The sequence below is a fragment of the Lethenteron reissneri genome, chromosome 47 (genome assembly GCF_015708825.2).
Source record: "Lethenteron reissneri isolate LAM-NWPU_2019-01 chromosome 47, ASM1570882v1, whole genome shotgun sequence".
In the NCBI taxonomy this organism is placed as follows: domain Eukaryota; kingdom Metazoa; phylum Chordata; class Hyperoartia; order Petromyzontiformes; family Petromyzontidae; genus Lethenteron; species Lethenteron reissneri.
Window position 1 is genome coordinate 5,343,392 of NC_083825.1, and position 13,621 is coordinate 5,357,012.

The 13,621-nt window shown below is 50.2% G+C and overlaps 1 protein-coding gene across 1 annotated transcript in view; it reads left to right on the forward strand.

Annotated features, from left to right (window-relative positions):
* Positions 1-13,621, forward strand: part of LOC133354432 (collagen alpha-1(I) chain-like) — a 340,365-nt gene that overhangs the window by 215,164 nt on the left and 111,580 nt on the right. Inside the window, exons 7-8 of the mRNA XM_061571253.1 lie at positions 5,591-5,671; positions 7,793-7,876. Of these exons, the coding sequence (XP_061427237.1) occupies positions 5,591-5,671; positions 7,793-7,876 (165 nt within the window). The remainder of the gene's footprint in view (positions 1-5,590; positions 5,672-7,792; positions 7,877-13,621) is intronic.

Below are 13,621 nucleotides of genomic sequence, written 5' to 3' on the forward strand. Positions count from 1 at the left end.
CGGTGGTGGCGGCGGTGGTGGGGGTGGTGATAGTGGTGGAGGTGGGGGTGCTGGTGGTGGTGGTGGTGGCGGTGGGGGCGGTGGTGGTGGGGGCGGTGGTGGTGGAGGTGGGGGTGCTGGCAGTGGTGGCGGTGGTGGCTTCAGCAGCCCTGGCCACGACGCCGACGAGGACGACGTCGCCTGGATCTCTCGATCACAAAAACGCGCAAGTCGCCGCGTGCGCAGCGCTCGTTCAGGTTGCGCATCCGGGGGGGTCTACGGCGACGTCCAAATCTCCCCCACCCCGGTAGCTGCCCCCCCCAACCCCCCCCCCCCCCTTGTGTTGCATAGAGGAGTAAACATCGCCGGTGCAGTACTTTGATGAGATCCGTCCTCAAAATACCTCCACGGCCGCACTCCCGAGTCTCATCTTCCATTCCAGTCAAACCCCCGTTGGTGGGTTAGGCCCCCGGGGGGGGGGGTGGGGGGGGCAGCTTCCCGTTTGACGGATTGCAGGGAGCTCTGCGGCGGGGGACGAAATTGATGTGCACGCGAGGTTACGTAGAGTGTTTATATATATAAGCGTTACAAAAAATTAACGCGATAGCGCTCCGGGGCTAAACCGGGCACGAAGAAGGGGAAATGAAAGGGGGCGGCCGAGGAAAGTCGCCCGTTGAGCGCGATCGCCGAAGAGACACCGCCGTCGCGGTGGTGGTCGCGTCGCGTTGCGTGTGCGTGCGTGTGTGTGTGCGTGCGAGTGTGTGTGCGTGCGAGTGTGTGTGCGTGCGAGTGTGTGTGCGCGTGTAGCGGCCCATGTTAATTTTTGCTCCGGATTAAAACGGATTTCCCCGACAATTTGAAGGATATTGACATTTGGCGAAACTAATGAAAGGCGGAGGATGATTTGGAGGAGGAGGAGAAGAAAAAAAATCAATTGTGAAGATTGGAAGAGCGCGATGACAATATTGTTTATTAAGGCGCTATCATGATGGCTGTGGCCGGCAGCCTACCCTTGGGAAAGACGAGCAGTGCGGGCTCCCCGTCGTAATAATCGTTGCTGAGCATTCTTAATCCGCTGTGGGATGAAAGCCCATCCATGAACATCTGACAAACCCGTTTGTTTTTTCTGTTGTTTTGGTGGGGGTGGGTTTTCCCCCAATCACGTGACCCGGAGGTAGGGATGTGGCCTGTGTTATGATATATTGCCTGCGATGATTATTAACCCATCCAAGCGGCCGTTAGGCATCATGCGTGCAGAGTCGTTGATTTTTAGCGTCGTTTTCACTGTCGCCAATGCGAGAATCATCGTCGTAATGATGTTTAGTTTTATACGTAGCATCGTCGTTGGCCTGAATTGCATCCCACAATCGCTGTGGAACCACAGGCAAGCTGGAAGTCAGCAGCCAGGCAATGAATCGAAACCAACAGTTGCCCAAGATCTGTAGTCCTCTATAATTTAAGATGTTTTTCAGCCGACTACTGAGTGTTTGTACACGTACGGGGAAATCGGAGCGCCCAGGGGAGAACCCACGCCCGTGAGGGAGAGCACCATTCATCGCGTGCAGAAGGGACAGATTACATTCAACCACTCTTGGCCGTGCACCGGCTTCTCCTGGCATCGTCCGAGTACGGCTCCTCTTCGACACCCATTGGAAGGGAATTTCGCAACATCGTCAGTGTTCGTACGCGGTGATTCACCAACCCTCGCCGCTGCCTCCACAGCGCTGGATGCCGGACAATTCGCCTATGCGATACAAGGGGAATTGTCGCGTCAATGCTAAACCGACTGCTTGCGCCTTCTTTTTTTGAAGGCAAATCATATTATTGCTTGGTATCGATGCGTATAGGGTAGGCCACGCAGCCTGTGACTCCATCTGGCCAGTGGGCAGCGCCTAATCTCTGTGGCACCTCTGTCATCGCATCCTTGTTTTCGTTTGTCAGTTTATTTGTCAAGTTTCCTTTCATCAACAATTTCTTTACGTTCGCGATATTGAACTCACGTCATAAGTTCAAGGAGTCCAATCTTGATTTGAAGCTTTCGTGACTACAGGAATCCATACTTTTTGTTTCTTTCGGTAAAGTCACGTGGGTCGAAAAAATTATCGATCACGACGTTTCGATCGCAACGCAAGCAATCCTCATCAGGCTGAAGAAAGAGGTCCATCTTTAAATAAATAGTTTGAAAACTTGTGCATTATAACTTTTGTATAAAATACGCGATGAAGATAAAGGAACAGCCCCAACGTTGGTCTCCTCTCACACGCCATTGCTGGCGCTAGGGCCTCCAACTGGAGAGAGAGTGAGATAGTCCTGGGGAATCTGGCCTACTCTTCCACACTGGCCAAATGTCTTGTCGGTTAAGAGGTGGGTGTACCCGCACTGCACCCCATCACACCGCTCACCTACCGTTCAACAAATTGCGCTCTACTCATTTATACTGCTTGGAGGACAGAAACGGGGTGGAGGGGTGGGTGGGCGGTCGCTGCTGGTGCAGATGGAGATTCAAGAAACTCGTGTCGTTGTTTCAATCGAATCCCGCGACCTCCGTCAATCGACCTCCGGATCGCAAGTCCAGTGCGCTGCCTAACCCATTGCACCGCGTACGACGTGAAATGCGACGGGAAAATTCCGACTTTCCTTTCGGGTGTTTGAGGCACCGGCAAATGTTGCTCCTGCGCGTCCGTTGTTCAGCCGCCGTCGCGCAGCGCACGAGCCGGTACGTACGATGTTTAAAAAAAACAAGGACACCGTGAACGTGCCGTGAACGTTGCGTCTGGTTGACAAGGTTATCCTCGCCGTCCAGCAGCGTGTTGGGGATCAGGTCAACTGGCCCCATTCAGATAGGGCTAAACACACAAAAGCTTTTAGATGCGCAGAGTGGCGGTGCAGCGCAGTGCCGCGGCCGGCGTGATAAGTGACGCGCGGCAAGAAGAACCGCGTGTCACCGGCTTGGGCTTTGCCGTACGCCGCTGAAGCCCCCGGTATATATATATATACCATCCGGTGTGAGCGCAAGGGCGCAGCTCCGTTTATGAATTTATTAACTGCTCAGGGCATTCTCCTTTGACTACGTCTCTCTCTCAAAGCCGTCTCCTTTAGCCCTCGCGCATTAACACCGAACCCTAATAAATCTAAAAGTGACCTCGTCTGGTCATGTGAGCATCTAGTCTCGACCACCTAGCCCTTAACCCTAGATGGGGCGCTTCAGTGTGACCCTCTCGAGACTCTGGGGGGGGGGGGGGGGGGGAGTAAACCCTGAACTCTTGAGTATGCTGAAAGGTGCCCTCAGTCTGGCTGTCTTAGCCCCAGACATTAACGCCTGAAGGCTAAGTAGAATAACTGTGCCGCCTACTTCCTGCCGCTGAGCGCTGGGGTTATTTTGCGAAGAACCCTGAGAATGATCACGGAGTCCGGACGTCTGAGCCTCGGGTTCACAAAAGATACCGACGTTTGCCGTGCTTTGAGACGCAATATCATTCCGCGTGCCGAGTGTGGCGAGAGATGCAACGCAGTAATATGGATGCAATATGTATTTGCAAATGTATGGGGGTGCCGCGGTGGCGAGATGTTTACCTCGACTGGTATACGGGAGGTTGTGGGTTTGATCCCGACCCTGACGCCTCCTGTATTTTTGGAGTTTGCGGTGTCTCTCTCTCTCTCTCCCCGTGGTTGCGGGGATTTTTCTCCGGGTCCTCCGGTGTTTCCCTCCACGTTTAGAATCAACATCACGCGTTTAGAGTATTTGGCTGCTATACATTTCCACGTGATAAGCCACTTCGTTGAGCTGTCATTTGTGGCCTGGTCGCTTCTGAAAAAAGAACTCGGTAGGCCTTACCTGGTAGAAAAAAAAAAGACTGCTTTAATTCGGAGCTTGTTTGTAAGCGGTTCAAACTGCGCGTCTCATCGTGCACGCATTTCACCGAAGGGCTCACAGCGAGAAAGCGTTCGTGCCGGACGCCTGCTGTCTCGCTTCAATTTGGCACGGAAGCGTCTCTTTTGATGCAACGTAGCGGGGAGCCATACGCGTCGCTAATTTATTTCTTTTTTTAACTTCATTAATGGAGCATATCGCATCGCTCTTGTGCGTTTCATGCCTCCTTGACACGGGAATTCATATTTGGGAAGGAATGCGTTTTACAGTAAATTAGTAGCTAATGAGGAGTAATGTGTGTTCTTAATTATTTATGTGCGTTTCTGCATATGTTTGTGCGGCACATATCACGGGTTGTGTCGATCTCCCCCCCCCCCCCCCCCCCAATATCAGGCCACACAGGTCAGATGTGTCCTGTGTTACTTTATTTTCGGGATGTAACGGTTTAAAGTTTCCTAGTGCAAACAAGAGTGACAATCGGCCAAATGCTACGCTTTGGCCGTAAGAAGTGCGGGGATTGATGCGATGAAAGCTGCGCAATTGCGGATGAACCCGGAAGGCACCGCAAATTCCGATCGTCCGGAGTTCCGCATCGCGCCTCGATTTTTCGGATTTTTCCATACGATCAGAAAAATGGGGAACGCGTCGCGAGTTTATATTTTTTATTTTTTTTTATCATTGATAGAGGTTCAAAGATTGCCTGCATCATGAGGACAAAATTATTTCAGCGGACGAAAAAACATGAACGTAGCAATTGCGGCAATTTGTAAAAATGCTAAGAGAAATGCAATCTGGGAATAATGACAATCGGGGTTATTTTGACAGTGCTTTGCCTGGCACGTGCAGTGAATGCTAGACCGACCGGGTTCCATCAATACGGACAGATCAGGGTGAACACAAGACACTAACAATGAGAACAAACACTGGCTTGTGGACTGAAATGAACCTGACCGTCTACATAATTCATGAGCACTGCCTCGCCAACAATAAGAGTGCTCGCAACAATAGAATGCCATTCCAGACGGTGGTCTTTCTCAACGTGTTTTATAGTATACAAGGCAAATGCGTAATTCCTTGTTTGTACGACGATTATTGTTTGGTTCAGCGACGTATGGTGTCAGTGATCTTGCACTTGCGCACATTGCTTTGTTGGGCCATTCCCGGATGAGGTCTCCCCCGTGGCTTTATTCGTCGTGGCAGTTGTTTGACCACACTTAGCCATTCTGGTCAGCGCGTGCTGGTGAAAGGGCGGACCAGTTCAGATACCGCTCGCCATTCATGTCAGCCGTGGCCCGAGATCGCACTTAGGTTGCTGGGTTTGTAGCGCAGCGTACTTACCAATGCATTAAAGATCCCCCGCCACCGCTGCATATGTTTTTCACTAAACATTTTAACGACTCAGAAGTTCGTTATGATGACATGAAATGTTGAAGATGAAGAAAATATCATCCAGAGCCACGTATTTTTAGCCATTCTTGTTTGCTCATTTTATTAGAGGTAGACAAATTTAAGATTGGGTTGCAAAGACTACGCATTTTATTGTACGTCCACAGGTTTGGAAACATTTGTATGTAAAAAAAACAGTGGTATTTTGACTTGTGGGTGTGTGTAAACATTTGTAACGGTTACCTTGCCGAGTTATTCACACGTTCTCGTGCACTCAGGAGCGCCGGGTACAGGGTTCCGTTGGCGTGCGCGTGCGGTAATTTACGGCCACGTTTGTTATTTATTCCCCGCCAGGACGAGGAGCTTGTTTCTGGGAGCAGAACGCAAACGTCTTTGAACTGTCAGTCAGAAGGGCAGGAGAAGACGCACGACAAGGTACCCTGCAAGTTTGCGCACGTGCGCTCACGCGCGTAACATACGGAACGCACGCACGCACACACACGCGCAGGAACGCGGTGCCGTAATTGAATATACCCGTGTCCGTACACTCGCGTTACCAGGTGTTTTTTTGTTGCAGGGTCACATTTAAACTCCGATACGTGTAACAGGGCGAGCCACCCCGAGCTTTTGCAGAGTGCAGATTTAAAGTGACCCACTGGGGAAAGCATCAATCATTCAATTACGTGTATTGGACATTCCTGACGTGGGCCTCGGCTGAAGATGTTGGGCCATCCTGCCGCCCCCCCCCCCCCCCACCGAACCACACACACCGTGGAGGTTAAATGAAACCCTTGCGTTGGCAGTGAGCGATTGCGTTGCATAAACCCAGCGTGAAATTTGGGTCAAAGCCAGTGCGGAAACGATCGGCCACTGCTTTTGTACTATTACTCAACGCGGATTAGCGTATGACTTTGTCAGAATTACTGTCGCCGGAATTGAGGATCAAAGCACTCCTCTCATGTTTTCACCCCTGCCGGAGAATCCTTCCTTTGGAGGAAAAAAAGAGCGTATGCCGTGCAGATGGGACCTAATTCTCTAAATACTTTGTCCCCGGCTTTCAGCCCGAAAAGATTTGTTGTTTGGCAAATGCCCTCCGACGGTGAGACCGTCTGGTGTTTTAACTCCCTCCGTCGAGCCAACCGCGTCCTCGAAGGGTGGATGTGCCGCTTGTTACAGCCGGGGCACCACGGCCAAGTTTGAATGGCGCCCACCGAGGGTTCGAAACCGGCAGATGGGAATTTTTTGGGAGCGAACGCATCTGCGGTCAGGGAAGCCCTCTTTGATCCATCATCATCGTCGTCGTTGTCGCCATCGTCAGGCGTGACAGAGAGGCGATTAATTTTTCGTCTCGCTCAATTTTATTTAAATTTCATGGCCACGGCGCGGGGAGGACGATGGCAATTCATGGAAACATCACGGAATTTGTATTCCCCATAGAAAATATGACATAGGTATATTTATTTTGAATGTAAACAAAAATACTTTTAAAAAAATGACAGCTCATTGCCAGTCTCACCGGCTCCCCCCCACAAACCGGCATTTCTTAAAGGAAACAAGTAATTCATGTAATATACAATGTCCTTCAGCCACCCTGTGATTAATGTTGATTGTTAGCCAACATCCTTTCTCATGTAAATAGTTCAGATTATTTAGTTGACCTGTCTGTGCGTGTCCTCTAATGTTGGGAGTGGTAGTGTAGCGATTAGCGCGCTGCACTACGAACCCGGTGACCCGAGTTCGATTCCCGTCCCCATCCATGGCCATCAATACCGGTGATGATTATTTGAACCCGATCCTCCGTTTAGCACGGTTGGCTATGTGCAGTGCGAAAGAAGTTAAACATATGTATATTGCAGACAATATATTTTTTTATCACCTCCTACTCCGAGACCCTGGTATCTCGTGCACAAGAAAAGAGTTTAGACTCAAGTGGCGAGCGATTCTGTTGTTGTTTACCGGTGCCTTGTTTTTTGCGCCCAATGCATACCTTTTCAATCACGTTAAGGGGACACGGCGAACCTCGCGCCCATCCCCTTTGCCTTCGCCCAGTCTGGAGGTGACACCTGTGGCGCAGCCAAAGCGGCTGATTTCCCGGCGGGGTCACCTAAATCCTAAAAAGTCACCTCCGATGCGCGAGAACGTTGGAAAAATTTGAATTCATATCTGGCCCTGGGAGTTTAATCTTTGAAATCTAGATGGAAAACGAATTTCTTCACAACTGATTTTTGTGTTTCATTTGTTTTCCTTTTGCCCCCGCACCTCGGATTAGCGCGCTGCTTGCTACGTACGGTGCAAAAGAAGTTCAGCATACGTACACGTACATAATCCTCCGTGCTCGCCCCGTCATTCTCTGCGTGCCTGTGCCCTCATCAACAAACAGTTGCTCTCCCCCGAATAATGCCACTGGAGAAAGCGAATAATCATGAGGGCTGGAGTAGCGACTGCCCCTGGGAGCGTGTCCACCGCCGCAGATGGACAGCGTTTGTTTTCTTTTCTTTCTCCTTTTGAGCATTTCACCTTCGCCCACTCTGACCGCGTGCCCCCTCCGCTCAACAGGACGCGGCCACCGACGAGGTGACCCGGCTACGGGGGCAGCTGAGAGCGAAGGAGGAGGAGAACGCTCGGTTGAAGGCAGAGCTGGTGAGCGTCGCGATGGCTCCACTGTGAGCCCGCACACGTGCACGCATGCGCAATCACCCTCTTCACGCACGCATCCGTAAACCGAGGTTAACTTTGGGTAGCGCGCACGGATTGGAGTCGATTGCCTCGCAGCGCTTGGGCATCGCCAGGTTCGGTTGTGCGGCATTCTTTCGTGTCACCGAGCGTCGATGGAGAGACGAGGAAGCACTTTGGAGCAGGCTGAGGAGGAGGGGGGAGGGGGAGGAGGGGGATGGGGGGGGGACGTTTATTTTGAACGATGAAAAAAGGCTCATTGGATTTGGGCATATTCCCAGATGTAAGAGCTTGATGAAGGAAATTGTAGAAGGATGTTGGAAATTAGGCCAGAAAGAAAGGTGGGTGGGAGGTGGTGGTGGTGGTGGACAGCAAATAGAAAAAGAAAGCTCAAGAAAGAACAGGGATTCAGGAGTTTGAGCCAAAGCCCTGCCATTGGACAGAGCACTAAGTTAGAACCCTTTTGCCAGCCCTTGCAGACAGATGGACAGAACAAAAATAGTTGGCTCTACACTTCTGAATGCCATTGCGTTTTCATTTTTGACCAATTATAACGGCTAATGATTTGGATTAATTTTGAGCATATCGTGATGCTGGACCAGCCACAAAGAGTGCACGCGAAGATAGAAAGAAAATAAATAAATGGATGCCACAAAAAATAAACACAAGTTGGCGCAGATGTTTGTTGGTGGTGGCTACACACGTGGCCTGTACCCCCCGGCACTGCGGAGGCAGCGAGGGTCGGTGGATTGCGCAGATCCTCTGAATCTCCCTTCCCGTGGTTCTCGAGGACGAGCTGTGGAGGCGGTAGAGCAAAAAATGTGAACTCCACCTGCTACGCCTGTATGGGATCGAGTGTTTCCCCCTCGCACGCACGTGTGTCTTTTCCGCGGACGCTCTGGTTTTCATCCACGCGTGAGCACCCATGAAATTGGCCGATAACACCTCAATATACGGAGGACCGCAGAGCTTGGGCGATGGTTGGCGGTGGCTCGCCGCGTGTCTGTAGTTCCTCCCCCTGGCGCCTCTGAGTCGTCCTCTCTCTCCCTCTGTGTGAGAGAGTGAATGCTCTCTGGCGACGCTGGCGGCATGGTGTTACAATTTCGATTTAAAGCTTTCGTGACTGCAGGGATTCATCTTCTTGGTTCTTTCGGTAAAGTCACATAGAAGGGAAATAATAAAATAATAAAAATAAAACAATAAAATAATTCTCACGACGTTTCGGCCACAACGCAAGCAGCCGTCCTCAGGTGTCTTTCCGACAGCCCTGTTCTTCACCTGAGGACGGCTGCTTGCGTTGTGGCCGAAACGTCGTGAGAATTATTTTATTGTTTTATTTTATTATTTCCCTTCTACGTGACTTTACCGAAAGAACCAAGAAGATGGTGTTACAAGTCGACATCTTCATTATTATTATTTGGAGCAGCATCACAATTCGGGTTATTTCACGACACTACACGATAAGATATTCATCTTGACACTATGGCAGTTATCGCAATGTAATTTTACCATGAAGTTTGTATTTGTTACCGTACTGTATTATCGTTGTGTTTTGCAATACTTGGAGTGCCAATTACAGACTACTTAAAAGTTCTTAAACTGCAGGTCTTTCAAAACGAGCCTGCCACAATTCTCTTCATCTTTATAATCTATAACGCCTTTAACGCACGTGTGCTGTTAGTGTCCCTGAAATAATTTTTATAATGAAATTAACTGCGGTAATAACATGATGCCCCCATGTAATCTCCACGCCATCAATCGGGTGCAAATAACGTTTGGCAAAGCCCTAACGTAATGGGCAACGGTTATTTATTTATATCTCTAATTACCGGGCTGGTTATTTAACAAGTATTTTTTTCCCGTCTGGAATTAAAATATTTTGAATAAATAATGAACGTGCGCGGCAATAAATCACGACGGCGCGATGATATTTTGCCAAAAACACGGACTGTGCGATTACCGTGGATCCGTTACCGTGTGGCGTAACTTCTCATCATCACGGCGACCATCGCGGGAGACCCTCCCGTCGTCACGGCAACCCTCGCGTCGTCACGGCGACCCTCGCGTCGTCACGGCGACCTTCGCGTCGTCACGGCGACCTTCGCGTCGTCACGGCGACCCTCGCGTCGTCACGGCGACCTTCGCGTCGTCACGGCGACCCTCGCGTCGTCACGGCGACCTTCGCGTCGTCACGGCTACCCTCATCAGCAAAACACACGACCAACAATGCAACACTGCATCTGCCACAACGATGGTGATGATGATGATGACCTCTTTATCTGTTAGTTTCATTCCGGAAACAAAATGCCTCTTGGCTAAGGACAATTCCCTGTGTCTAAATTAATGGACGAATCAATTATGCAAATTATTTGTTAACTGAATTTCATTACGTGTGAGTATATATGTACATGATGCGTGATTAGTGGAGGATTTTTTGTTGTTGTTCTGATAGACTAAAATGAATCGTGGAAATGTATAATCATCGTTAATCACGGTTTGTCCACCGTGAGATGAAGGACTCCGCACGCTATCGCCAACCCTTACAATGGCACAGTCCCACCTCTCCATCTCCGCGATTGTCATCCTCTAGGGCAGGGGTGGGCAACCTTTTTTCTGCCAAGGGCCATTTGGATATTTATAACATCATTCGCGGCCCATACAAAATTATCAACTTAAAAATGTGCCCGTTATATTTGGTCAAACATTTAATTAACTCACCCCTAATGTGATGGCTGGAACTGCTTCTCTTTGGCGAGGCGTGTGATGTTAGCCGGTATTGATGATGTTGCTACTCGCAACTGCTTTTCCAGGTTTGCTCCTAGATTTATTGAATTTAGAGTCCCGCCTGCGGTTGCCTTGGCAGGGTCAGACTAAATGATTTTGCGGGCCTTATACGGCCTGCGGGCCGGACGTTCCCCACCCGTGCTCTAGGGCATCTTTTCTTCTTTGGCTGCCAGCTCACAGCCAGTCTCATCCATCGGCGACCATCCCTTATACTATTCCGCTTTGTCCACTGGCCGCGACTCCTTCTTCACCAATGTTTTCCCGCGGAATGTGTTTAACCGGGAGAAGTGTGGACTGGCTTTCGACAGTTCTTTTACCGTCGTGCAAATGTGAACTGTTTCCCTAAATTTCCCAGTCTTTTCTAAAGGCGCAACTTTGCAAAATGGCAACTGAATCCCAATGTTCTGCCCTCCATCCGATATACTTTGAAGAGTAGCCAATGCCCCCCTAGTTTTTAAAATCACTGATTATAGCATTGCCAATGAAGACGTCAGAATTAGTTTGTCAGCTGAATCTCAGTTAACATTATTCATTGGGTGCCCATTAAGAAGCGAAATAAATTAGCTTATTGGAATATAAAAAAAGATTCACATAAGGTGACAAAGTTTATATTCTCCAAAAATGGAATTATTTTTCCGTAGTGTGTGCTGCTGGCACCTTGCGTGCTGTGATTTGTGCACTACTGCGGCAGCCTCTTCATTAAAACCGTTCACTCATTATTCCTCCTTTCAACTCATTCACTCGCGACCTGATCTCATGTGCTCGGCGCAATATATATCTCTCACGTATAAATATTTATCCACTTTTCCCTGCCACGCTGGTATTACTGTCTGTCCCAGACACTGGATTTCCTCCCAGACACTGGATTTCATCCCAGAATCATAACACACGTGCCACGCATGATGGTTTACTACTGGTGACAATTTACGCTTTAGAGACGACACCACTTTCACTGTTCCTGTCTATCACTGTGTATGAGCCTCTTGAGCGATGAAATGGTGGTGCAGTGGAAGAACTCACTTGCCCCTATGAACCCGGCAACCTGAGTTGGCTTCTTGAGGAGCAGTGTAACGGAATGACCCCGGATGGTCACATTTGCGTTATTAATCCAGACTTTAGACGCATTCTTTATTTGCTGTGCAAAAAGCGCCTTCCGTTCGTCGCATTAGAAACCAATTTGTGTTTCATTAGCAGAGCTGGGATTTGCTACAAATTGAAGTGAAAGTTACAAATTCACTTTGATGCGATTGGACCGATATGTCAGCAGCGAACATTGATGATGTCCTGTACTGATGAGTCCTAATGAGGATGAAACCGGTCAGATGTTTTGCCTTTGCGTCGCTGCCGCTTGTCGGGACGGCCACATTTTTTCAGCTCTTTGAGCCAGCCGGTGGTCTGAACGACAAAATGGCCACACACATTCAGTTCTGTTGAGTTGGTGGTGTGGATAGGCCAGTGCTGGCACACCTGATGATGCTAGTTGTGATTACTGGCGAAACGTCGTACTCAGATTGTAAATGTTGTGGCTTGGCTCTCCAACACACCGGTGTGCTGTACTCGTAACGAATTGGCACGTTCTGTTTACGTGACAACCCTTACTAGTTGGCTGTGTCGTGGCGGTGGCGGGTTTTAACGACACATTTATACATTTACGCGATCTAACCCCAAAAAACCCTCTATTGTGGACACCTCTTTGTGTTCCTCCACCTCTCAACCCAGGGTGGATGTTTCTTCGTATGACAGAAGGCACCGAGTGTTGGCTCGGCAGCAGAGGTCGCAACCGGGTACCTGATACCCGTACCCTACCCGATACCCGGCTACCCATACCCGGCCGGGTACGGGTACGGGTACCCGTTTGCGACCCTGGTGCGGTCGGGTAGGGGTACGGGTAGACCGTGAGTCACTGGTGAGTCACCGTTTGTCACTCATTTCCCAACGTCTTGTCTCTTCTCACAATTCAAGTTTCTGGAATCAACCCACCCGCGCCTGCAACATGGCTTCGTCCCAGAGGTCGCAATCAGGTACCCGATACCCGTACCCTACCCGTTCCCGGCCGGGTACCGGGTACGGGTACCCGTTCCCAGCCGGGTACGGGTACGGCCGGGTATGGGTACGGGTACCCGTTTGCGACCCTGGTGCGGCCGGGTACGGGTAAGGAATCAAAACCCGTTTGCGACCTCTGCTCGGCAGTAGCACTTCCCCGTGAAAGACTTTACGCGGCTAAATATTTAAATCAATGGCTAAATATTTAAATAACGGGGACAGTTCCTCGCTGTTTCCCCCGGGGGGAGGCAATGAGTGGCAGGGGGCCCGGAGTGGCACGGGTTGCCTGGGGAAAAGTAATGGCGTGCAAAGTAGCGGCAATTAAAGTAATTAGCAATTAAATAGCAGCCCTGGAGAAAACGAAAATTGTTCAAATATACATATACTTAAAAAAATAATTGTATCTATTAATTAATTTCTATGCCGATCTGTAACGGGTTACGCGTTTTGTTTGCACTTCCTTCCCTGCTCCCCCCTTGCCCTCTCCTCCACACGTGGCGTTCGCATGCAGCCGCTGTGTGTTCCCGGGCGGCAAGGCAACAAATTCACTCGTTGCCTCCGCGCAACGCAGACGCGCTCGCCGCAAAGGCCACCGCTTGCCGGGGAGGGGTGGTGCGGACCCGAAGGGGCATGTGATTGCGCGAGAGGAGACGCGTGGGCATCTCCTCTCGTTTCCGCGAAACCCTTCCAGTCATCACCGCCCGCTGTCCTCGCTCGTGTAACTTGTAACGAGGACTCCCCGAAGGACCTGAGCCCCCCTGTGTCAGGAGGCTCGGTGGCTCAGAGAGGCCGTAACGCTTTCTGCCTGTGTCCCCGCGTCCAGCCGGAGCTCAATGTGAAACGGGGTGTTTGGCGGTCTCGGCCCATGTCACCGATGCGTTCACG